Source organism: Morone saxatilis, unplaced genomic scaffold (assembly GCF_004916995.1).
Source record: "Morone saxatilis isolate NCDOM2014 unplaced genomic scaffold, NCSU_SB_2.0 Contig9, whole genome shotgun sequence".
NCBI lineage: Eukaryota > Metazoa > Chordata > Actinopteri > Moronidae > Morone > Morone saxatilis.
The window spans coordinates 7,525,759-7,551,195 of record NW_023340268.1 but is presented as its reverse complement, the minus strand read 5'-3'; the positions used below and the strand labels follow the sequence as shown (position 1 = coordinate 7,551,195).

Sequence of the window (25,437 nt, the reverse complement as noted above, 5' to 3'; positions counted from 1 at the left end):
CAGGAAGGAGAAATGGAGGACGAGCAGCCAGATGAGGATTTGGATGGATTTAGGGATAGATGAGAGCTGACTGTAGGGATTCGAGAAGGTGAAGATGGGATGGATGGAGGACTAGCAGGGGATGGATTCAGTTATGGAGGGTTAGAGAGAGTGAAACAGAGGGGCAAGATGGTCCACTGTATGGTAGTTTAGCAGTGATATGTACAAAACAAGTTACTTAGGCTGTGAGGAATATTTTATCCCTTGTCAAAACACGGTGCTCGGACTGTGATGGTGAACCCAATGGAAATATGTTAGTTATATTGTGATTTACTGCTTTGACAAAGTGTTTTTGTTCGGGAAAGATGATGAGTCAGTGCCTGAAGTACACTATCAGCCCACTTCAAAGTATAAACTTGCAGCACATAATGTTGGGACGAATTAGATCTCATCCACAACAAAGTGACTAAAAGACAAAATGCCTCCAGATAGGAATGTATTTATCAGAGGTATGCTGCGTGCCAAATCAAATCTAGGTGGGTGCTTTAGACACTATAGCCTCATAGAGACGAAAACTATGGTGCAGTTGGTCGGTCCTTGCTAAGATATAAGAAAAAGTTTATTACCAGGCAAGTTGCCCTTAAAAAAGTGAAAATAGTGTTTATGTAGGACAGTTTTTGTGATACCCCAGTTTACAGTATGAGCTGTGATGTTAGATGACAAGTAGTCTAGCAGGCTAACGATAAGTATATCCACATACCGCATCTAGATTGTGATGTCAGGTGCTGATGTGGCTTTATATTTTCACTGTTAAGTCTAACATTTGTAGTGTAAATAATGGGATACAACATCGATTTTCAAACATGCAGAAAATGCAAGATCATTTTTTTCATCTTACTCTTTTTTTCCCTCCCAAAACATTCTTGTTGGTTTGATTGCCTGCTGCTGCACGACCTTTTCTCCAACTCATCCAGAAGTTCACATCCATCAAATTCTCATTTACGGCTCGCCTCGCAATTAGAGAATGGCTGGATAATGTACCATTTCAAAGCCATTTTGTTTTTCAAACAATAATGTTTTTTGCAGTTGTCATATGGATACCTGGATACCTGAGTTGTTTTGTGCCTCATTTTAAGTATGTCTCTACAGTCAAAACATTTGAGCAATAATCAAAAAGAATATGGGCCAAATAGACATTTAATTATTCTGTATTACAAACCCTTCCTCTTTCTACTGCTTGTACACCTGATTTTTCGGGCTTGGGCACAGAAGGAACACAGCCCGGTTGGTTAGGTTCCCTGTGCAAAATCCCTGGATATGTTTTTCAGATGTACGTCATAAAATAACCCTATAAACTACCACAAACCGACCGTTCTCCATTCCCTAGCTGATTTGTTATGGCTGTCTCAAGCTTTCCTGCCACAACAGCGGCTGGTGTTTAGTGCCAGTATTTAGTCTGGCAATTGTCAGAGACGCTTCAGTGAGTATATTCCTTGGGGGCCAAAAGTGACATTCCAGACCCAGTGCAACTACTTTGCATGTGAAAGAAAATGAATATTCAAAGAGAAGAGGATGTGCGTTCTCTCCTGTGCAATGTATATACATATCTGCATTTGTGTGGATCTTGTCTTTTCAACTTTGTACGGGTGCGTTCTTATGCAGTCATCGGGTATAATGCGTCTATATTCTGTGTGTGTCTACGCCAGTTTGCTTTAGATTATTTATTTCTTTTTGTACTGTCTGTGTATGTTAATCCACCTGTGCGTGCATGACTGTGTATGTGTGTGGGTTTCCTTGTGTGCATCACACATTGATAGGCAATGTGAGACAAAACTGTATAGGAACTGAATTTCTTCAAAGGCATAGAAGACATTAACATACAGTCTGTACACACAACAATGCGGAGGATAATGATGATCCAATACACAAAACATTGAAGTAAGTGTTGTCCAATGAACACCTAGTCAATAAGTAATAAAAATGAAATCGTGTGAACGAATAGGTTGAAATCCTGCACAATATCAGCACTGAAACAACAACAGCTTAATACTACAGCCATGTGCTGCACTAACCACTCAAAAGGAGGAGAGCCAGTTACAATTGAGACAATTACAACATCAATAATTGATAAAAACACAACATTAAACCTTAGGGAAATAATAAATGTCAAAATCAATCAAATATAAATGAAAAAAAGACATTGAGTAAGCAATTAAAAGTAAATAAACTAATATTTGACTATTTTTTCCAGTTTCCTAATTGATTCTGTTGTCCTTGTCTTCATTGCAAGACTTCTGAAACATTCACATCCTTTGTATGATTTGTTTTCCTTCAGGGTTATGAAGCTATTTCCAGTTTGGATGTAAGACTTGGACTGGTTATTGTCTCATCTGTCTCCCATATCTCCTACGTGAACTTCTCTGGATAACAATTGCTTTTTTGTATTGCCGATCCAATTTTTTCAAATGTTTTTTCTATTTCTTTTTTTTAAACCTATTTTTATTTGACATATTTTCTAATTGACAGGATGCTTTTAGCAGTCATTGGTGTGGTAATTGTTTCAGGTGCAATTTGGCCTCACTTTTAATTTGTTGTTGCAGCCTGTGACTTTAGTATAAAGACATTTTTACATATTTTGAATTGGAGGCCTGATGAAGGTCCATGATTAAAACATTGTAACTCCAATAAACTCAGTCTCAGTGTTCAACCTTTTCTTTCCATACACAAAGCACAGCATGTATAGACATACACACTTTGTCATGCCTGCTGTGAGCGTGTTATAGTGAGCAATACCTGCTTGCAGTAGTCTTTTAAAATGTAAAAATAATCCGTGTGAGTCCGCTATTTCTAAAAGCAATGTTAACATCCCTCAGTTATGCAAACATAACATAGTAGCTTTCGACATATGGCGGTGGGCACGCAGTCAAACACACACTGAGGTCAGTGTCAGGCAGTAACTCATGCACTAGGCTGTGGCGGGCCCTCTTTGCCGCTCCTGCACCAATTACGGCCTTATTTATGAATTTGAGCACAGTTGACCTTCTGGAAAAGGAGACGTAAATTTGTTTGTCTGGAGAATGCCGTAACAAATGGCATTCTGGGACAGCTCAAGCTTCCTCTCTATCAATCTCTCCCCTGTCTCTCTCTCTCTTTCTCCCTCTCTCTCTCTTTCTGCATTCTCCACACCTCAGCAATAACTCTCATCAAGTGGTCAGCCGGACATTTAGAAACGACAGTCAGTCAAAAAGTTGCTCTTCCTGGACTGATAAACAAAGGCAAAGGGGACCTAGAAGTAACATTCAGGATAAAGTATATTTTAGACAAGGACTTTAAGATGTATTTTTTAGGGAGAGGCAAAAAGGGAAAGAGACTTGTGTGTTTGTTATTCAGTCTCTCTCTCACTCTCTGCCTATGAGAAGATTTCAGGGCAGGGTGCCAGCCCATGTGCGTGACTGGATTGGTAGACATTTGTCTCAGTGAGAGACAGGTCACGCTGAAACAGAGCTAACCCCACTCTCTCCTCCCTCTCCACATCTTCCACAGTCCTCTGTTTGTGCTTACACTTCCTGTGAAAAACACAACTGACTCCTGAAGAATGTGCCCAATTAGAGACGGAGAGTGAGAGAGAGAAAGGGAGGGGAGGTCTCTCTTTCTAATATCTGGCATTGTTTTACACAGAAATAGAGCTTTACATTGAGGGTCCTCAGGGTCCAGAGCTCTGATGAGGGAGGGCTTTGTTCAGTTTTGATAATATTTGCTGCTTCAGCCTTCTCAAATGTGAGGATTTGCTTAATTTCAGATCATTGAAAATAAATATAATTGAGTTTGCACCTGTTGGCTAGACAAAGCAAGTATTCTGAAAAGGGGCCCTGGAAAATGATAATGTACATTTATCACTTTTTTCAGACATTTTCTAGACTAAATGATGAAATAATTAATCAGAAAAATCAATTTGCGAAACCTGTCTGCTCAAAAAAGGGGGCTTGGTACAATTAATGACGTGTGGAACAATCTGTAACCATTATTTGTTTATGGATCGTAGCCACACTATATCAGTGAATCAGTTTTGAGACTGTGGGTGCCAGCTCAGGTTCAGATGGAGACCAAAGTTCAAAACATTCTCATTCTCTATTTTTCCACACTCTCTATCATCCTCTGTCCCTCTCTTGGTTGCTCTGTCTTTAAATGAGTGTCCTCCCACTTCCTCGCTCCATCCATCCGGCAGTCTCCACTCCCACACTGGCTAGCTTGCAAACAGACCCAGCTGGCCATAATGATGACAAATCAGCCCAAATATTTATGTCCGTCGAGTTTCACTTAGTCTCTGCCCACGGCTCGCTCTCCGCTCTTTCTTTTACGAATCCCTCTGCGTCGGCCACCGGACTCACGGCCAAACCATCGTAATCGCTCTCCACAAACACCCCTCAGCCCCAGTTATGTCACCTAAACACTAGTGACTGTTAATGTCCGCAGAAAACCAAGTTTATGGTTGTCAGAGGAGTGGTATAAACATAGAAGCCTACGGTGTGCTTATGTAGGTTTTTGTGTGGGCCTGATGACCAACCTGTTCTGTAAATTGGCTGTGCGTTGTATCTTCTAACGGGAAATGTGTGTTTGTCCCAGGTCCTACTCACTTTGCAGAAACTAAACAAGAGTCTGAAGTGATGGAGGACCTCACTGGGAGAATTACTAACTCAAAGTAACATGTTGGAAATGGATTCTTAAATTGTTTGAACAGAGGAGGCAGTTTGTTACTGCTCGAATTCATAACTGTGAGAGTCCCTGTCAAATGTGTCAAACATTTATAATATATTCATCATATGTCATCCAGTGATTTAGCAAGGCTTAAAAGACACAGATTTCAACCAACACTGTGGGTCAGAGGAGTAACATAAGAAATGATGTTTGATGATATAAAAGGTGGTTTCAAGCATTTGTAGGAGTTAGAGTTTTAGGAAATAATTCAACAATTTCCTGACACCACAAACTTCCCGACATCCTTTTGGCAGGAACCACATGCTCATGAGAACTAAATGGATATTAAACACCTCACCAGTTCTACAGCTGGCATATGCTTTGCAACCAAGGGCTGTTTAAGAGGTCTCATTGTTAATTTGTAATAATATCTTGAAGTATAGAGACATTATGATATAATCACTTCCTCTATTTGCCCTCCAACTTCTCCTGATAGTGCTTCACTCCTTATAAAAGCCTTACGGGGAAAAAAAACAGTTTTCTAGGTCATACGCTGGCATTGTTGTTCCTTGAATGTATTTATTTTTAGTCTTCTAAACTGTGGTGATTCGTGACTAATTATTGATCCCACAGTACTTCTCTGGATGAGAGTACCAATTAAATTCTTACAAAGGAGTATAAATAAATGAAACAGCTAAAAAGGTTCATTCTTAAAAGCACTGTAATTCCATTTCTGTCCTTGTGCTATCTTTGGATGCCAGATTTGCAGGTAGTAGGTAATAACGCAGCAGTTTACAATCAAGCTTGAACAGATTATATTATTTCCATTTAAAATTGATGTCTTATATTAAAATGATGCATTTCAGACATAATACTATTTGTACATTATGTCACCCCCTTGCAGCTAAAACAGATGACTCAGTGTTTTTAAACAGTGATGCTACATAAAGCACGGCTTGTTTACCTCCATAGCTCTTGTCCTCTCTGTCAGATGATATGTATGTATCCTATCTCTACCCCCTGGAAAAGATATTGCCTCTATTTTAACCCTGGGCCTCTGTATCCAGACACGGGTTCTGACACGGAAGACAACATCCCTGTCTTATCTGCCCCAAAGAGAAAGTGAGAGGGAAAGAGAGCCAGTGAGGGGTGAGGGCAGAAGAAATGAGAAAATAAGTTTGAAAATAAGGCAGTGGCCAGTAAAAAGCCAAGAGAAAGAAACGTAAAGAGAGAAAGAGCTCTCCTGCTTTGAGAGATACTGGAGATGGACCAATCAGCATATTTAAAATTAGCCCCCTGCGTCATTGTCCATGGCAGTGTTGGCTTACTACTGTCCCAGATCCCAGGGCTTTTTGTTTTTACTGAAGAAGGCCTGCAGGCTGGTGGAAGTCCAGAGAGAATGAGACAGTCAAAATGACTCCTGTACTTTATTTCTCCTCTCCTCTCCTCTCCTCCTCTTTTCTTTGGCTGCTCTCTTAGGCCCTGGCTTCAACTCTTTCATACCTGTAACTTGCATCTCTTTTTCTTTCTCTCCTCCCTCTTCTCTCCTCCTTGCACTCTCTACTTGCCCCCGCGATACAAAAAGCTCTCGGTCTTCCCTATTAGGTTACATTTGGCTGTAGCATCAGCAGCGTTGCATTCCCAGGTGAGTTGGGGATGATTTGCTATTCACTCCTCTGGCTATGGGTTTACCTCGACAGGCATAGACAAAGAGAGAAAGAGCGAGGCATGAAACTGAGAGGCAAAAGGAGGACAGGCAATAGCTCTCTTCCTTCTGTCTTTCAGTGTCCCTCCCTCTTCCCTCGACATTGAGATGCGGCCGCGGTTCTCAAAACACATGTTTAAGGGCTAAAGGTTTGGAAGCCGCTATCCAGGATGGATGGGGGATTTGTGTTCCCTTTGTGCTTAGAGGCTGCTGTGAATGCAGCCGACCGCCGAGCTAGCTGTTAGTTCTGGCAGTTTGAAAGGGATGCCTCTGGGACTATGCTTGTCTTTAAGAGTCTTTGCAGAGACTTTGCCAGCATGAATTAATGGAGGATGAGCTGAGAGGCTTTTTTCTTCAATTTAAGGAGACTGCTTGTCATTTTTTGTGGCAGGTTTTCTTGTGTGTGTGTGTGTGTGTGTGTGTGACTCAAGTGACTCATTGAATGCAAACACACAGACACAGGAACACACATAACAGGAAAAAGGCATGCACACATGAACATGCACTCACACACATGTGCACCCTCCTGCATGGTGACAGCTGATCTCGAGTGTTGGTGTCCTGGCCGCTGGGGTTTGGGCTGGGCTGGGTTGGGTTGGTTTACTGATATTGACAGCGTGGCCTTGTCTGGCCTCTTGCCAGTGTTGAGCTAGCTCTCGCTGACTGCTCTGGCCTCCTATAAATCAGGGCCAATTACCACGGTGGTGCACAACCGCCTCTCTTCCAGACGCAGCCCTTCCCTGCAGAGTGCAGGGAGGAAGGGAGAGAGGCAGGGAAGCCACAGCCCTGCTTTCATTCCAATTACTGCTACGGCTGCCCTCCTCTCTGTGTGGCAAACATTGTGTACTCACATAGTATGTTTCCACGTTTTTTATACAAGTGAGGGAACCACCTTATCTAAAGATTTAAGGTGGCTGTGGCTCAGGAGGTATAGTGTGTTGTCCAGTGATCACAGGGTGGGCGGTTCGATCCCCAGCTCTCCTCTCCATACAATGTTATCAAAGTGTCCTTGGATAAGACGAGTTGCTCTTGATGGTCAGTAGCTTGCTGTCATAGGTGTGTGTGTTTTTTGGATAAAATTGCTATTTATAGCCATTTTAAGATATAATCATCTTGGAAAAAAGGGAAAACCAACTTTTCACATGCTTTCTATAGAGATGTCATATCATAAATATGTAAGGAAATTAAAAGTTTAATGTAATTGTAATAACATAACAATTATTGCTTTTTCCTAAAACATGCTTGTTTAAAGTCCTCATTTCTAATTCAGATGTCTTAGACTTGACATGAGAATATGACATTTCATCGCCATTGCTGTTTTTTGTGTTGAGAAAATACTTCTAAAAAAAATAAATCATTTAAAAAACCCTTTGGATTATCTTAAAATTGAATTTGTCACAAAGCTGGTCATTAAAATAGATATTTGGGAGATACGTGCTCTTAATAGGACAGCAATCACATGCAGTATAAATAAGTCGCAACAGCACTTGCACATGTGTAAGATTTCAAGTGCAAGATGCTGTATATACAGTACACAAGCATGTAAATAACAATACATTACTCTCAGTGTCAGAGAGGGCTAGCTATGGTCTGTAAAATAAAAATATGTGTTGTCCTTGTGTGGGTGTGTGAATATACAGTGCAGTACTGCGTGCCCTCAGCCTATGTAACGTACGCTAGATTTATCATCCTCACTTAATACACTCATAAACATTCCCTGGCATGTCACAGAGGCTGTGAACCCCCCTGCACGGCTGGCTCAGTAAATTGGGCCTGTGTAAACCATTCTGCCCATCTAAAATACAGTGCGGCAAATTGAAATCCCCAGTAAGCCTCTGTAGCGGCATGTCACAGCTGGGTAGGGAGGAGGGAGAATGGAGGTTTTTCTCATTTACCACCTGGAGGTTTTTGAAGTGTCATAACCAGCTATTCCCCCACACTCCTCTATTTCTCTCTTTAACTCTTTCTCTCTTGCCTTTTTCCCTTGTCTGTCCCTCCCTTTTTCCCCTCAATCTTCCATTCCCTTTGCTCTCTTGCTGAAATACCCTTTTCTCAAGTGCTGTATTTAATCCTCATCGTTCTGACACAAGGCCTATATTTATTATATAATATATAATATTTTTATTTGAGAAGCCGGATCTTGCTGGCTGACAGGCTGAGGGTAAACAGCAGTCATGGAACTGTCCGGAAAGAGAAACAAGCTTGGTTATTAACCTCCAGTGGGGTGACCAGAGAGAGCCAACAGAGAATTTGATTTAAAACAAAAAAAGGAGGGAAAACATTTTTGGTGTGAATGTGTGAGTGCATGCTTCTGTGCTTGCGTGTTGACCCTCACGTATCACCCTCAACGTATTTAAATGCATCCACCACACATGTAGACACAGACACAAGCACTTGAAGAGCCTCTTCTTGTCCATTTAACTTATCCTAGACAGCTAAACATTTGCACTTCTCCAGAGTACGAGAGTAGAAACTCACTTTATACATTTTTTCCATGCATAACATAAAAACCAACAACATAAGTCTTTATGTCTCATAAGAATCCGACATTAAACCCGCTCACCCAGTCCCGCTATCCACCTAACAGTCGCCATTCCTCTGAGACCTTCAGCACCCATTCCATTCTTCATCCCTAGGGACTCTTCCGGCCTTTTTTCTTTCCCCTTGGATAACTTCACTCTCTGCCTTCTCGCCCAACACTGTAAGTAATGGGCTGGTTTTGACCCTCTATGCCTCATTGTGTAAGATTTCAGCTTCTGACCTTAAAAAATGAAAGCAAATCGATAGGGCGGGACACATGAATTCCAAAGCCCAGGATGCAAGCCAAGCCTGCATGGAGCCCAGTGAGGAGGAGGAGGAGGAGGAGGAGAAGGGGGAGCAGGAGGAGAAGGTGGGCTGTGTGTATTACTGAACGGCTAAAACAAAGAAAGAAAGCCAGAGAAAGAGAGATAGGCTTTCAATTAACCTTCAGTGCTGGCAGCAACTCTGTGTAGCGTCTCCTGTTTGTGCTGGCGAATTTGTACGTGTCACACAGTATGTTAAGTACTGTATGCATAATTTAAGCTACAGTGGACTAGGGGAAAATAAAACGAAGGAAGCGAGGGGAGTGGGGACGTAAGGTGAAAGCCTCAAAGTCGAGGCTTGAACTGCAGCTGTGCACATTCCAGTGACTTTGAGTGGGAGAAAATAACTCCCATGGAGCACTCAAGAGATTAAGATTCTTCTATACTACAGCCACTGCATGAAAACGTGAGTGACTGGAGACTAGTTCTGCTGTTGCCTGTGCAACCAAGGCTACCAAATCAGTATGAGGCACTCTACTGGAGGACGGGGTAGAGTGGAGTTTGTGCGTGTGTGTGTCCACTTTACTGTTGTGGTATTTTACTTACCTGAGTAAAGACCTTTAAGTTCAATGTTTTTTGTTTTTTTTTAATCTGATGCTTTTATTGAAAAGAGTGGAGAGAGAGATACAACCAAGGCTGGATTCAAACTGGGGATGTTGTGATTCATGGTTAAGATATTCAGCTTGAATCCACATGGGTGCCCCTTAATTCTCAAGTTTGGACCTGATAAAAAATAAATAAAATAAATAACAACAAGAAGCCTTACATGGCCAAATATCATGCTTACTTAATTATTAGGATTATTATTATTATTATTATTATTAGGAATTAAATTGTCTCTGCTATGCAAAAAACTATTAACAACTATTAACAGATTAGAAAGCCAAATGGTCACATGCCGTTTTAATGGGCACCATTCAAAAACCTTAATTAAATTTAACCATTATTTAACCAGGAAGTCCCTTAAGATTGAAATCTCTTTTCCGAGGGATTTCTGGCCAAGACAGCCCACCAGTTACAATCTTTCCTTATGAAGACTTGTGACCTGACATGGATTTGCCCTGCAGGACTTGGGACTTGACTTGAGACTTGTCAGTTGAAGTTCCCCCAAAGAACTGGCTGTTTTGGCTTCTGTGTTAACAAAAAGGTGTTTTGTGTTATCAGGTGGCGTGTGTGTGTGTGTGTGTTCACAAACATTGACGTGTGTACACTGTACAGTGTGTGTGTGTGCGTGTGTGTCCAGCACAGCGAGTGGCTGCCCATCAGTTCCACTTAGCTCAGCGTGGTAATTGGCCGTCCATTGATGGACGTGGCTCCCTCTTCACGCTCCAGGGACCCCGGCTCTTTGTCTGAGGAGTGGGAGGCAACACGCTGGCATGGCACACACGCTTAAAATAGCGCATCAAATCAGCCATGCTTCGGCAGCCGCTGCTAACGTGTGGGGCGGATTGGAGGGCTAATGTGTGCGTGCGTGTTTAACTGTGTGTATGTGCTTTTTCACCATGGTATGGGGTCTTCCGGTTCTCTCTGGGGAGGATGAGGGGTTAATGTGGTTAACTGGAGCTGGTAGTGGTATTTAGTCATGTCCTCCGCTCTCCCTGACCATTTTTTTTCTTTTCCGTTTCATCCATCACTCATTACTTTATTGCAGTGAGCATCGTCTCTTTCTCCCTCCCCTCCTCTCGCTCTCTCTTCTTCTATTTCTCCCCTTCTCTCTGCCTCCCTCTCTCTCTCTCTTTCCGCTTATGCCCACAGGGCCCTGGTTCTCTCTTTCTGTCACTATGTGCAGTATCCCTGCAATAGAGATATAAATGGGCTGTGAGCAGGGGGCCCTGACTCCTATACCATAAATCTGCACTAACAGCACAACAGACACATGAGGAGAGCAGGGGAGGGGAAAAGATAGGGAGAAGAAGAAAGAGAGGGAAACAGATATCTAATACATCTTGGAAGATAGAGATTATACTGAAAAAAAAGAGGTTCATATTGAGATGTTTATGAAATAGGCTGGAGAGGATTACTGCGTCAAGATATCACACCCTTGGAGGTGTAAATTGTTTTACAGTATTGAAATTGGTTTTGAGGGTATGAATAGTAAACAGGAAGTTGCCATCATTTAAAACTGTTATAAGCTGCTGGAAGCCTTATGAACCTTAATTTCAAAGTTCCCTTGGTAAAATGTTTACTTAAAATAAAAAATGTAGAAAAGTTTGCTCTCTTGACTCCAGTTGCATGTTTAGAAAAAAAGACCTGCACAATGACTGAGAACCTCAGATGCAATTTATTGCTGCTGAACAAAGGTGAAAAAATGTGGTATAAAATGGAAAAGATGAAGTGAAAGTGTATATAGAAATACTACAGTGTCAATACATCTGAGGAGCTTTTTTGACTTTTTTGTCATTGTGCAGATGTTATTTCTCTATTTGAAAATGTTTTCTCTGCAATGTAATATTATTATTCGAGACTGAGGTTAGATGTTTGTTTTTCTTGAGATTTTACTCATAAATATCTGCTGCTGGGTTGGATGTTTACATCTCTTGCTGACCCTGGTCTCATTCTCTCAGTTTCGCAGCTGCCCTAAAATCTCTACTCACATAATTGCACTGACATTGAACTGGTGATGCCTGCTGTGTCTCTAATAGATATATTTTTCAGTTCTTCTTAAACTTTCTTCTGCTGTCTCAGAAATTTTCTTTTTTTCACACCTCACCTCACCTCTCAATGTTTTTAACTATTTCATCTTCATCCCATGTCATCCCATTAAATGAAACCGATTTTAGTCGTTTGTGTTAAGTCTTTCCTTCTCTTTTCCCAGCAGCCCTATGCTCCACCCCCTCATCCCATGGCTCCTCCCAGCCCTAGCACCAACAGCTGCAGCCAGGGAGGGGCAGAGCAGCTGAGTAAGACCAACCTGTATATCCGAGGCCTGCCACCTGGGACCACCGACCAGGACCTCATCAAACTCTGCCAACCGTGAGTACTGGGAAAAATTACAGTTAAATACAGAAGTTCCTGTGTCACACTTGCCAATGCCAGTATGGGGTGTGCTTGGTCGTGATGTGCTTCTCATATCATCCACTTTAATTTATTTAATGTGGAAACTTGATGTTTCCATTATTACTTTCCATACATTCTATGTTAATGTAAACATTTTAAGAAACAAATTATTTTGTCATTTGACTCTCTTGGAAAGCTGCTTGTATAATGCGTGAAAGGTCAAATTCAGTCTAAAAATATACAGCTAATAATTTAAAAGGTCATCTTTAAAAGCATTTAATGGAAACAATATCTCAACTTTAAAATGATGAATGAATGCTTTCCTGCAGTCCAAATAAGTCAAATGGAGAGATTACCCAGAGAGGATCATATTTCAGTCACTAACTGAATGAATAGCTGACAGATTTGAGACACAAGAAACATCTTGCGTAGGGGATGTTGTACTTAGACAAGAAAACCAATTTGTGTTTGGAAACACTGAAGAATTTATTTATTTATCTGGCTAATGGGCACCAAAATATGAAGCTAACAGCCAAGTCAAATGTCAATCAAAGCTGGTCCACCTGGCCACCAGTCAAAGTCAGCTCGCCAGCTCAAAACTGGATCCTTTTAACTCTCTGTCTTTAGTCAGATTATCAGTCACTTACTTAAAACAACAAAACAAAACAACTATCTTTCTTTTTTGGAAGAAAGACCTCATATAAATATTGCATATATAATATAATATATATAAAATATTGTAGAATATTCAAGGTACATAGTTAGACCCAAAGTTGGCATCTTTGCAGACAGGCATTGGACCGGTTAGTGGTTGACCGACATGAGTTTTTTAATGACGTTTACAGCAGGATGCATGAGGGTTCTAGTACTGGGATGGAAACTATTTCACCACCTTCCCAAAACTCACAAAGCGCTAACATCGTTCCTGCAGATGTGTCTGTAGACATTTTTTGTTTGCCTTATGAGCGTAGGCATCAGCCGACATTGATGATCTCAAAATGTCAAATAATCTAACCGAATAATCCAACCGATTATAAAACCAGTAGGTCTATGTACAGAACTGATCAAACTAAAAAGTTCACCTCTGAGAAGATAATTACAGGCATGAAAAAAGCTCCATGTACAATACCTTGCACACCCCATTAAACTGCTGCCAACTGAGTGTATTTTAGGGACACACAAAGGTACTCATAAAGCCCTGCCAAATGTTCTTGATAGAGAAAACACACACACCTGCCTGCACACAGCTCAATAAGGCCTAATAAAGCTTAGATTGGACCACCTCCCTCAGGAATCACAGACCAAGACCTCATCAAGCTGTAACAAACAGTCACGAGGGCTTTCTTTTCTCTCTGTGTCTCTGTCTCTGACACACAGTCACACACACAGACACACACAAGCAGCTTTGTTCAGCTCCATTAGGCCCTTTCACTTCTCAAATGGTGAAAAGGGGGTCAAGATCATTAATGGAGACAAGGCCAGCAGATTGTGAAATACAGGCCATGAGCGAGTCTGTCTGGTTGCATAACCTTTTCTTGGCCATATTTCCAGAAATGTCCTGGTCAAACGCAGCCAATTATTCAATGATCCTTTGGAGACGGGAACATGCTGTCCAGTGTATTTGGTAATGCTCCCGGTAGCCGTGTCATAAGTCATGCATTTATTCTTGATACTGACCCATCAAAATTCCATTAGCCTGAGAGTCGGCCCGATAAGATTTGGAAAAGCACTCAGCATTTTGACATTGCATATCTCTCGCTTAGCTCTTGCATTCACCCAGTTGTACAGAGTTGGACAGTTTCAATTTCATTTCTAATTCCATATGATCTTGAATATTTTGAGCATAACTATTTGGAAGGGCAAACCATGTCAGAGCTTATGTAAAATACCCCAGTAGTGTGCATGTTTGGGATTGTAGATTTGCATTCTAATATATAGCCTTTCTCCTGTGTGTAATGGAAAGCCACTGACTGATTGTTATTGCTTGGATCCACCATACTGTCCTCTAGCGGCTGTCCCCTTGTTCAACGTTTTCCACAGCTCTTCTTTCTCTCTTCTTATATCTCCCATCCTTCCCTCTGTGTGTATCGCCTGCCTAAGAGCCCCCAAGGTTGCCCGAGGTGTGCTATGCCAGTGAAAATCCAATGCCACTGAAACTTTAATTAGCCAGACCGTGTTTCAGTGGCAGGCGGGTGGCAGCATTCTAGAAAAGGTCATGCGACTGTTCTGCATTCTGCAGCACCCTGGGTCCCCCTCAGGTTTTTCCCCAGATGCCCAGTCCCCCTCCAGCACCCAGCACCTCCTCTCCTGGCCCTCAGCCGCGTCAGCTCTCCTTGATGAGGCTGAGGGCCTTGTTAAACATAAAAGCAGCGCTAGTTTTAGAAAAATGCAAAAAAAAAATGTGTGAGTTTCAGTCACATTAGCTTGCTTAGCGACTTTTCATCATGGGCCTGTCTGCTCTCTCAAGCCTTACTGTGTGTGAACATGAATGTGTTGCCATGTACGTACAGTACTCTTGCACAAATCCTTGTGAGTGCTGGCAGTAAGACAAATTTAAAGCTGATTCTAGGGCCTGGGTGTGTTGTGTCACACACAGAAAAGCAGCCCTGGTTCACCACTATCTCAAAAGCAAACATGCTGCGGCCAAACTGATGCATTCTTGACAACAGGCCATATTGTAGCTGCTGATTGGAGGCTGTTGCACACCGCCCGAGTGATGCCAAAAAATAAATGCCGTCTACTGTGGTAACCCCGTCTTTGTGAACTCTAAATATTTTATTTCCAAGATCCTGTCACACATTCAGTAACCCTCATCAAGGGCCTCATAACCTTCAGATAGTCAGAGTTTTCTCTAAAAATAAAGAAACGCAGAAGTTTGAATTTCTAGATTTAAACAAATATATCAATTCTATTTGCTAACTGCTAACTGCTCATTTTGGTCAGTTTTAATTATATGTAATTTTGTCATTATGTAATTTACTGATTACTGATTTAAAAGGTACATCTGTCCCATTGAAGACATTACTGTGAAAATGCAACAGTACTGGAAAATTACTGTATAAGGAAGCCATGTGCTACACTAGTGTACCATAGGAGGGTAAATAATGTCTCAGCCTGTCAGCAGCAGGATGTTATTCTTCTCTATATAGTGACAATATTGCGTAGGTGTTTTTTGTCAAATACTGACTCTACTTGCCAGATCTGTATCTACAGATGTCTACAGATGAGATGTCATGTCATTGTTAATACAGAATAGTTCAGCCTGCTTCCACCACCCCCATCCTTACACACCCTGGTAACCAAGCCTTAAATTGTGGACACACAAACATGCAGTTAACAACAACTGATTATGGGATTATTTGAGTTACCAAGGCCAAAATTTCTTTTGTGACCAGCCACTTCTGTCAAACTCCCTGTGGTCACTGGGAGCAAAGTTAAGACTGAAGAACAGCAAAGTTCTCACAGCGGTTGGAGTTACACGCCGAGAGCTGTTGAACGAGTAATTAAATGGATTCGGGTGGGTGCTTAATCTCTGTTTTATTCAGCTGGCTGGATGTCGGGTTCTCCGCAGCCGTCAGCCTGATATATGGGCGTAGAGAAGAGGCCAAAGGAGTGGAGGGGGATTTGTTGGCTAAATACCCAGATAGTGAGAGGCCCTTCCTACTTGCCTGGCTGGCTTTGTGAGTGGAGGGATGGGTGGATGAAGGGATGGAAGGATGGATAGAACAGCCGTTACTGTGAGAAAAATTCCTTGGCCTAACCAGCCAGGTTGAGGCTCTGGGCCAACCCTGAGCCCAACACCAACCCCATCCAACCCAAAGAGCAGTGCAGCCAGCACATCCAACCCAGCCAACACAGCCCCCAAACACTTTAGGGCAAAGTAGACTTTATAACCCGATTCACCAGCCAGCTATTAGGCAGCACCCACATTTTTCTGGTTAGCAATCCACCACCCAGGAGAGGCATCGAGGGGATGGAATCAGGTTGTTGAACGAAAGGTTGAAAGGAATTTTTTTTTTTCTTTACGAGGGCCCACACCTGGAATAACAGGGACAAAGCAGTTCACATTTTCTCTGCCAGCAGTCCCAAATCCATAACTCAAACTGCCAAGAAAGCAAAGGACCCTAGAGGTCCCTAAACCCCCCACCCCTCGCTCCTCCTCTTCTTCCTCTTCAACCCTGCTTCCCTCTCATCTCATCTGCTTCCTCCCTTCCCCTCCTTCTCCTTCTGGTTTTCCTCACCCAATTTCAGTCATGGCCGAGCCACAGCTGCGCCCTCAGTCGCACTGGCTTTCCTCTCCGTGCCACGGCCTGATCAAATGTACAGAGTGAGCCAAATCAAGAGCTAATCACCACCAATTGTCCAAATAACCTTTCCCGTGTGTGCTGAGGGAATGGTGGAAGGGGAGAGGAGAGGAGAGGAGGGAGGGAGCCAGAAGGTATGCTAAGTAGAGGAGGTGAGGGGAAGAGAAGGAGGGGTGACCCTAGGACCACCTGTTTTTATGAAGCAGAGGCCCGGGCACTCAGCAGCGTCACATTATTCCTAATGACTCTCTGAGGTCCATTGTTGACATTAGCTGCCTAGCTATCAGAGCCGGCTTGTCCCATGGCTCTGATTCAAAAAACTGACAGAGGGGAGAAGTGTGAGCAAAGGCGCTCTAGTCCAGCCTCAAAGTCCCAAACTTCCCATCACCCCTCCCACCAGTGCAATTGCACTACAGCCAGCCAGATAAATTGGCTAGAATTCTATGTCCATTTTAGGTTATCACAAACATGTTGGGATTCATGTACAGTATATATATATATATGCCAATGTGTAACAAGAATTGCATTATAGAAACATGAAAGAACAACATAACGTAAAAAATGTGAATGCTCAACACACCAACTACCACTGAAGTGTACCTTTAGTTTACTGCTTGAGTGTTTTTGACAAGTATATTTTTTAACTTCAAATTATCCTTCTCTGTACAGATGTTGGTCACAGCTACTTAAATAACAACTTAACACTCCCTGAAAATCTAATCCAAAACTGTGCGCTGCTGGTTTCCCTCTGAATCCTATGCATCTCTTTTATTTAATATGTCTCTTCACCTGTATTTCTTCTCCTCCAACCCGAGCACACCCTACTCTTGTCAACCATGCAGTGTCAAGTTTTGCGTCACTCGGGGCATTCAGAGATAATGGTGCTTAACCTCTGGAAAGTAGCGAGACAGCCACAGGAATGCTCAAACTAAACTACTCCTACAGCTACAGCTTCACGCTGAGTAGAAGCATCTGCTATTCCTGGAACCAGAACCCTCTAAAGCCACTTTGTCTATGTGTGAACGCCTTTCTCGCTCTCTCGCTATGTCTTTCTCTGTTTCACTCTCCTCTCTCGACTTCTCTCTCTTCCTTTCTCACTGTTATCCTGTGTTGCAGTCTCTCTCCTTTTGCTCATCTGCTTTCTCACATCTCTTCATCATGTTAATCTCTACACTTCTCCGCTCCAGCAAGGGTGACATAGTCATTTTATTGGCCAGGCCGAACTGACTAAAATGCAACACCTTTTTCCTCCCCAAACATCGATTTTAGAGCAAGGGTGAGCAGAGGAGCTGATTTGGCCTTAGGCTGGTTTTTTGAATTATTTAGCCCCCCATTACTGTATACATGACACGTAGACAGTTTGCCTATTTAGAGGCTGGAAAGAGCTTTTCTTCCATTTTTGCAGTGAAGTTGACTCTGTTAACAGTTAATGCTCTAGCAATCATTTTCTTGAATAGCAGTTTTAGTTTAGCAGGTGCATAAATTTAGTATGAATATATATTATATTGATAAAAAACACACACATAGTATTTTAGCCAAGTTTTCAACAAGTTTCTCTTCTACATTTCAGCTCAGTTTGCTTCCAGGAATCTAATACGATACTAAAAACCATAGCAACCATGTGCAACAGTCTTCTGTGCTTCCCCCCAACTGTGCTTTGCATTTTATCTGACTCCAGCCTTACAGTGAAGGATAGCTTTTAAGCTCCGACTGCAGCGACTGCAGAGTCTTTGGTACAACAAGACTGATTGACGTGAGGGACAAAACCTGAGATCTTTGGACTCTCTGGCTTTAACTCTCTATCCTTCCCTTCTTCCTCTCCTGTCTTTTATCCATATTTCCTTCTACTGACTTTCCCTTTCATTTGAAGCAGTATCTAGAAAGCAGAAGCGGCACCAGCACAGATGAGATGTGTTCATTTGTGCGTGTCAGACAGCAGTGCATGGCATGTGGGTTTGACAGGTTGGACACTTCCAAACAAACAGGGGGTATTCTGCAAGGCTGGCTCTGAAGAAGACTAGTGTGTGTGTGTGTGTGTGTGTGTGTGTGTGTATGTGTGTGAGAGTGGGAGAGAGATTGTAACTAGCTACACTCCGAACAACAGGCTAATGCTTCCTGCCATCACTTACTGTTGCTCTTGTCTTTTCTTGATGCACACTCTCAAGTTAACACACACGCTACCAGTCTGTAGTTCACGTTTCTAGGCTCAGTATGAGGTAGTTTTTATGCATGGTGTTTCAGTGATGAACATCTTTCCTGTTTTCAAAATCATTTATTTAAAGCTAATTCCAAATATAAAGTTACAATATTAAACAAAAGACAAAGCATAATAAAAATATGTTTTTTTTCTATAATCTATCTTTGTTGATAGAGAGTCCAGACGGGTGACAGGGTCAAGACAAAAAACAAACAGGGTACAGAAATCCACATTTTCTCCAGGACATAGCACTCACTAAGATCCCCAGGAGGTGACCAGATATAGAAATGTTAATAGACATTTTGGGAATTAGGTTTATATACTTTCTTGCTGAGACCTGATGAGACGATTGATACCACTCTCATATCTGTCAGTCAAATATAAAGCTACAGCCAGCATCTGGTTAACCTAACTTAGCATAAAGACCGGAAACAGGAAGAAACAGCGAGCTGTCCGAAAGTGAAAGCACCTCCAAAGCTCACTGATTAACACGTTATATCTATCGTCAAGTTGAAGTTTTACGGGGGGACGTTTTCTTGGCTGAGAGCAGTGACTTCCTGGAGTCTTGTCATCAATGTGCGGTTGCTAGGAAACCAGCAGAGGTTGCAGGGAGTCACTGCTCTCAGCCGAGAAAAAGTCTGACACATACTCAGTTTCATGTTTGGATTTTTGTACTCCAAAGAGTTTTTTGTGTTAGCACAGATTCCATTTTGAGTATGCAACCAAAAGGGAGCTTGTTTTTGTTAGAAGCCCTGATAGCTTTGGTCTGTCAGCATTGGCACTCGTGTTATGTTGACCTGTGTTCATGCGTTAGTTGACTACTAACGTATGAACGTTATGAATGCTGCATTCTCCAGTTGAATATATAGTTGACATTGTTTGTCTTTAAAATTCTGGATGTTTGTATGTTCTTCCTTGTGTCCTTTTCTCTTTCTTTTTTTTTCCAGAATTTTTAAATTCACCAATATTGTTGTTCTCCATTTTTAGATTTGCAGTCATTTTTCTTAACATTTATTTTCATATTAAAGCCAATACATGCTACATGTTCAATGTAAATTACTTTTAAACAGAAGATCAGGTGTGGTAAATTAGGTCCATTCATCTTAGAAAGTACAATTTTGGCAAAAAGTTTTGTATTGATTTGATAATAAAGAAAGGATGGGTAATAGATAATTCATGAGAAAGTAACACAGCAAGACATTAATGGAATACATTTAAAGAAATACAAAAGGACCAGACTAGTCTCATACAAAGTGACACGGACTAAATTGTGGGAACAATTTACCTGATGGATGCTCTGTGGCTGAATTTTAAAACTTTCTTTTATTGAAAATCCCTTAATGCGAAGATGAATTGTTTTAAATTTAAGTCTCTAACAATGAATTCGGAACACTGGCTTAAACTTTTAAATCGCCTTCTTTTCCTTCCTTGCTATAAATTGCCAAACTGGAGCTCAGTGGCCGTATTTCTGCTTGCAGCTATAATCTATTTCTATTATGTGGGGAGGTGGGAAAGTTTGAATGGTTCTAATCAACTTGTCATCCATTCGCATTTGCCAGGTAAAATGAATGTTCATGAAATGAAATCACATCAGTAGGGAATTAAGGAAAAATTGAAATCAGAATGGTTGATGACAGCTAATGACCACAGAGAGTTTGACCATGGCCAACTTCAACAGACGGATGTGATGACACACAGTACTGCGGCCACTCAAATCTGCTGCAAATGAATGAATTTCAAGCTGCATGTTGATTATGTTATTTTTTGTCTACTAGATTATATTCCCTGCTTTACGTTGCCCAAATGTACTAGATGTTCTGCCTTGCTGCCAGTGTGTTTTTTGCTCCATGATTATGACATTTGTTGAAGGAGAAGAAATAAGGAAAGAGAGCAACCACTGAGGCTGGATTAACTTTCTGTTCCAAGTTGCTTCCCACATTTAGAGACGTAAAAGGTTTGAAAGTAAGCTTTTGCCAGTTTACCGCAAACCCGCCAACAAAACACGGGGGAATCCCAGCACCTAAAAAAACATGATGAAATTATGCCAAGAAAAAGATAGAGTGCTAAAGCCAAAAAAGGAATTATCCAATTTGTTGAAGCTTTTTGATTCATTGCTGCTCATACTTGCCAACACAATGTTTTCATATTTATCCTATAATGCTTTTATAATTTAGTCACCATTATCCTTTAACAAAAGTGTAGAATACTAGTCCAAATGTATGGAATACTTTTCCATACAGCAAAGATATATATATATGAATACACTACTTGTACATCTAGTAATTTGATCAACCAAGCCAGGCAGCCTTTAGTTTTGATCCAACAAACAAGTTTTGTGTTTAAGAAAAAATATGGAGAGGGTTGTAGGTCGACTTTGGGTTCACTTTGCTAAAACATGTCATAGTCTCCATGCAGTCCCATGCTGGGATATAGATAAAGGCTATTACCACCAAACCATCAGCTCAGAGGTCATGAGAAGAAGTCACTGATATACGCTCAGAGGTGTTGGAACAGCTGCTCTGCTTCCCGCCAGGTGTCCATCAGGATAGTTATGCCCTCCTCTGTTTATGTCATTGTATTCATCTGTCTGTCTCTTACATCCTGTATTGTCATCAGCCGTCTTGTTTTAGCCACAATTCTTCTATATTGTCTCTAAAATCTTTTTTCATTTATAAATGCTCTCTGCTCTTTCTACAATTTGTCCTGTTCACTTCCTACTGTCATACTCTGTCCTCTGGGAATCTTCCTTGTCAAGTTCTCTTTTTACATCTTACAGTACAAACAGTGCACCTACTACATCTACTGATCATAAAAGGCTTTGTTCAATTTTAACTAAGTACATTTTAAATCCTTGATCAATAAAGTTGATTACATGCCACAAAAAGATACAACCTCAAAACTTGAAATTTTGAAAAATGTTAAAATGTTGTACCTTGAGTTCTACAGCAGTTTTGCTGTTGTGTGCCCGTCAGTTAAGTGTGTCTTTAGCTCTCACAAACATTGCAAAACATTCGAAATAAAAAATACATCTAGATATATTTGAAGCTTAAGGTTAGCTACATCCAAACTGTTTTTCAGTAGTCGCATAGCAACTGCAGCAGCAACAACATTTCACAAAAGCATCTGTTTAATATTTCTGTCCAAAAAGATGCCCGGTGGACAGGAGGCCTGACCTCTGTCTGAGCCACAGAGATGTGCGAGCTGTGGGACACGTTAGCTGCTATAAGACAGGAGACGGCAGTCAAGGGCAGCTGCCACACACTGCTTTTTTTCCCCCTCAGAAGTATTTTTATTGGAGATATAAGTACAAATACAGACTATTTATACAGTATATATATATTCCATACTGTATGTACACACATAAAAAATTCATACAACATACTCCTTTCTATTTCTTGTTCTTACTTTCTCGATCTGTATGAATGCCTGAGTGTTTGTATCTGCTGTTTGAGCTTTTTCATTTGTGCCATCCTCTATATATTCTTTTTGCATCCTGTTTCTCCTTTTTATCTTTGATATAAAAGTATAAAGAAGTCATGTTTCTTTTCCATCTTTTTTCTTCTTCTCTGTCCTCTCTCTCTGCCACAGTGAAACCTGTCTCTTGCATTAGCATCAAAGACTTAATAAACAAAATAAAACACATCCTCTGAAAACTGTAGGATCTGGAGTGTTTTCGGAGAAGGTGGAATTTTCGCTATATGTGCAAATACTTTTACTGATGAATGGGGTTAACAAAAGGCTTGTTATACATAGTACTGGATAGAAACCAGCAGTAAGTAGAACATTGGTGACTTGGCCATGCCTATTCCATATTTGAAAACACAAGCTATAATCTGTTATGTCATGAAGATGTTCAGCCCGCAGCTGTTCCTTTTACTAAAACGGACTCCGTGCTCAAGCTTTTTTAAATACAATTGATGTCTTAAATAATAATGACTTTTCTGAAGCTTGGCTCATCCTGTAATAACCTGTTATTACTGTTTTGTCAGTTAATACTTGTTCATTTGTAAGAAACTGCTGTAAAGGTTGTCACTACCTGAACTAATTGATTGATGATGAAATAATATGTTTCAGTGCTGCTCTGTTCTACTGACAAGGGCAGTGGTGTAACCATTTCACATTTTTTTAATAAAACAATGTACGTCTTGAGCCTATGAAACCCCTCTGGATAATATTTGCTGCCCAGAGCAATAGTAAATCTGGGTGGTGGGTGTCTAATTTGAGCTACAGTCTCTACATTCTGCTAATTATTTTGCGTAAAAGCCTACAAGAGGTGATAAATTGAAGTTATTGTTCTCCATAGTGTGCCTTTCGCACCTGCCCCATCCCCCTGCACAGGTGCTCCAAAGGTGCTGAACATGCCTGAAGCAGAGTTTTCTGCTTTTATACAATTTGGTCTCACAGCTCAACACAGTAAAGCCTAACCCTGTCAGCATGTGTTTCGTTCTTTTAGCTTCTTTTTTTCTATTCTTCTTTTCATTCTATCAAACAGTGGGAACCAGTTTAGTCAAATGCTATACTATATTCTTCATCTGCAAGCACAGTCATATGCAGATACAGTACATTTACACCTTACCAAGCATATAAAAAGGCATCTTAGATCCTAGTTTCAGTTTCATCCAGGTTATGTAATGACTCAAACACGCAGTTACAGACCTTTGGAGAGTGTGTCCAAAGGCTGAGGGCAAGGTCTCAACTCAACACTTGGGTGGTCCATTCATCCATTCCAGCACTGTGCTTTCTTATGTAGCAGCAACACCACAGTGACGTGTTGTGGTTCTGGCCAGCTCTCTCACTGCCCACATACAGCAAAGAGCCACTTCACTTTCCCATCTCTGATGACGGAAATGGAATACGCCTGGATCGTTTCATCCAGCAAGAGAGCGAGAAACGAAAGAAATGCAGCGCTGGGATGTCATTCTTGTGCATGCAGCTGCCCTCTTAAAAAACGTGGCTGAGCTTTCGGCTCAGCTTCAATTTTATCGCATTTCAGTGCCCAGACAGCTGTCAAACGAATGACATGTTTTACATCCACCACAATTTGTGCATTTTCATCAGCCTAAAATAGCTCAAAAAGCCCCTATTTTTTTATAGGCGGTTTCATATCTGGCATCTTCTTTTCTTAGGGTTGATCCGATATTGCATCAGAATGATTGCCATGGGATTCCTATTAGGAGGGAGGAGGAAGAGAGAGACAAAAGGAGAGACATGAAGGATACAGTACAGAAAAGAGAAATGGAGAAGGATGGTAAAGAGATATAGAGAGAGAGAGTGAGCGAGAGGGAGGAGAAGATTTGTAAGGAGGAGGGAGGGCCGAGGGCCAGCGGAGTCAGAGATAAGAGGCTGCGAGAGTGATTGAAATAGGATTAGTGGAGACAGGCTCTGCATCCCGGCCACAGCATCACAGTGTTAAACCTGCGCTTCACAGGGACTGCCTCTGTCACATCAAAGCCTCCCCAGGCCTGCCTGGCAGAGAGGCGAAGGAGCCGCCAGCAGGGTCGTCCACAGCCACACACACACACACACACACACACACAAACACACATCACATACATGAACATGCTAATCACATTCTTCATCCGTCTCCAATATGTCTCCATTATGGGCACAAAGCTGGCTCCTTCCACCTTGCCTTTTCATCTCGCTGCAGTGTCTTTGTGGTGTGTATTTGGACCACGGAAAGGGTGCATTGATGAGCCATCTTTAACATTTAATGAGGCAAGCAGTGATGAGTTGGCATTGGAAAGCTACTGTCTCCTGCTTCCCCAGAGTCCAAACAAAGTTTTAATGAGAACTTTCCCCCAATTTGTGCCAAAAGCACTGAGCTTTTTAACTGCTTCCCAGACTGAAAGCATACAAATTTTTTCACTTAAGTACTGAAGCAGGTCGAACACCTGTGTGCAAATAAACAGATATAGATATACAGGTATACAGGAACAATCATACTAGCTTGCTCAGTGGCTTGCATGTAGAGCTGTGCAATAAATCAATATAAAATCAATACTGTGAGATAAGATTGAATATAATCTCTGATTTGGTTCAGTCTTATTATTGACATATGTCAAAGTCTTTTCCAGGTCTTTAATTCACGTCTGGTTATTTTATCGATAAATAGTTTCCCAAAAAAATCTTAATATAGGTCTCTATTGTGCTACAAAATTGCATATGCAATGATTAGAAATTATACCAATATCTCTAATTCTTACTTGTACATCCTGCTCCAGTTCGTTTCTCAACAAAAACTGAAATACTGCAGTTGCTAACCCAGCTCTGCATGTTCTCTAATCAAATGAACACTCACTGTTCCATGTTCATCTTGTGTACTTATGCTTGAGAGTGTCTCGGTGTGATCAAACATTTGCACGTTAGTTCTGTTCTGTTGCAGTAGATTATGGATCCCTATAGCTAAAATGGCCTGTTTATCTGCAGAAGAGAGACAATCCACTGATTGGTGAGTGCTGTCTCTGTGTGTGTATTTGTATGTGTGTGTGTGTGTTTGACACTGTGTGTACTCATACGCTATCTGTATTTGTGTGTGTGAGCTGGTAGTTTTCCTCTCGGAGCTCATCAGTTCATATCCACCACCCACCCCACCGCAGCATGCAGTAAATAGAGTCTCCGCCACTCGTTGAGAAATGGCACAATTATCCCCTGCTGGTGAAATATGGGCCGGGATGCACCACTGCTTCTTCCCTACAGAATGTGTGTGTGTGTGTG

The 25,437-nt window shown here is 41.5% G+C and overlaps 1 protein-coding gene across 4 annotated transcripts in view; it reads left to right on the top strand.

Moving 5' to 3' along the window:
* The window catches only part of rbms3 (RNA binding motif, single stranded interacting protein), a 259,572-nt gene that overhangs the window by 105,558 nt on the left and 128,577 nt on the right, over positions 1 to 25,437 (top strand). For 3 of the 4 annotated variants that reach the window (XM_035681075.1, XM_035681076.1, XM_035681077.1), the window contains one exon: positions 12,038 to 12,195. In XM_035681075.1, the coding sequence (XP_035536968.1) occupies positions 12,038 to 12,195 (158 nt within the window). The remainder of the gene's footprint in view (positions 1 to 12,037; positions 12,196 to 25,437) is intronic. The other variant, XM_035681078.1, reaches the window with a different exon arrangement.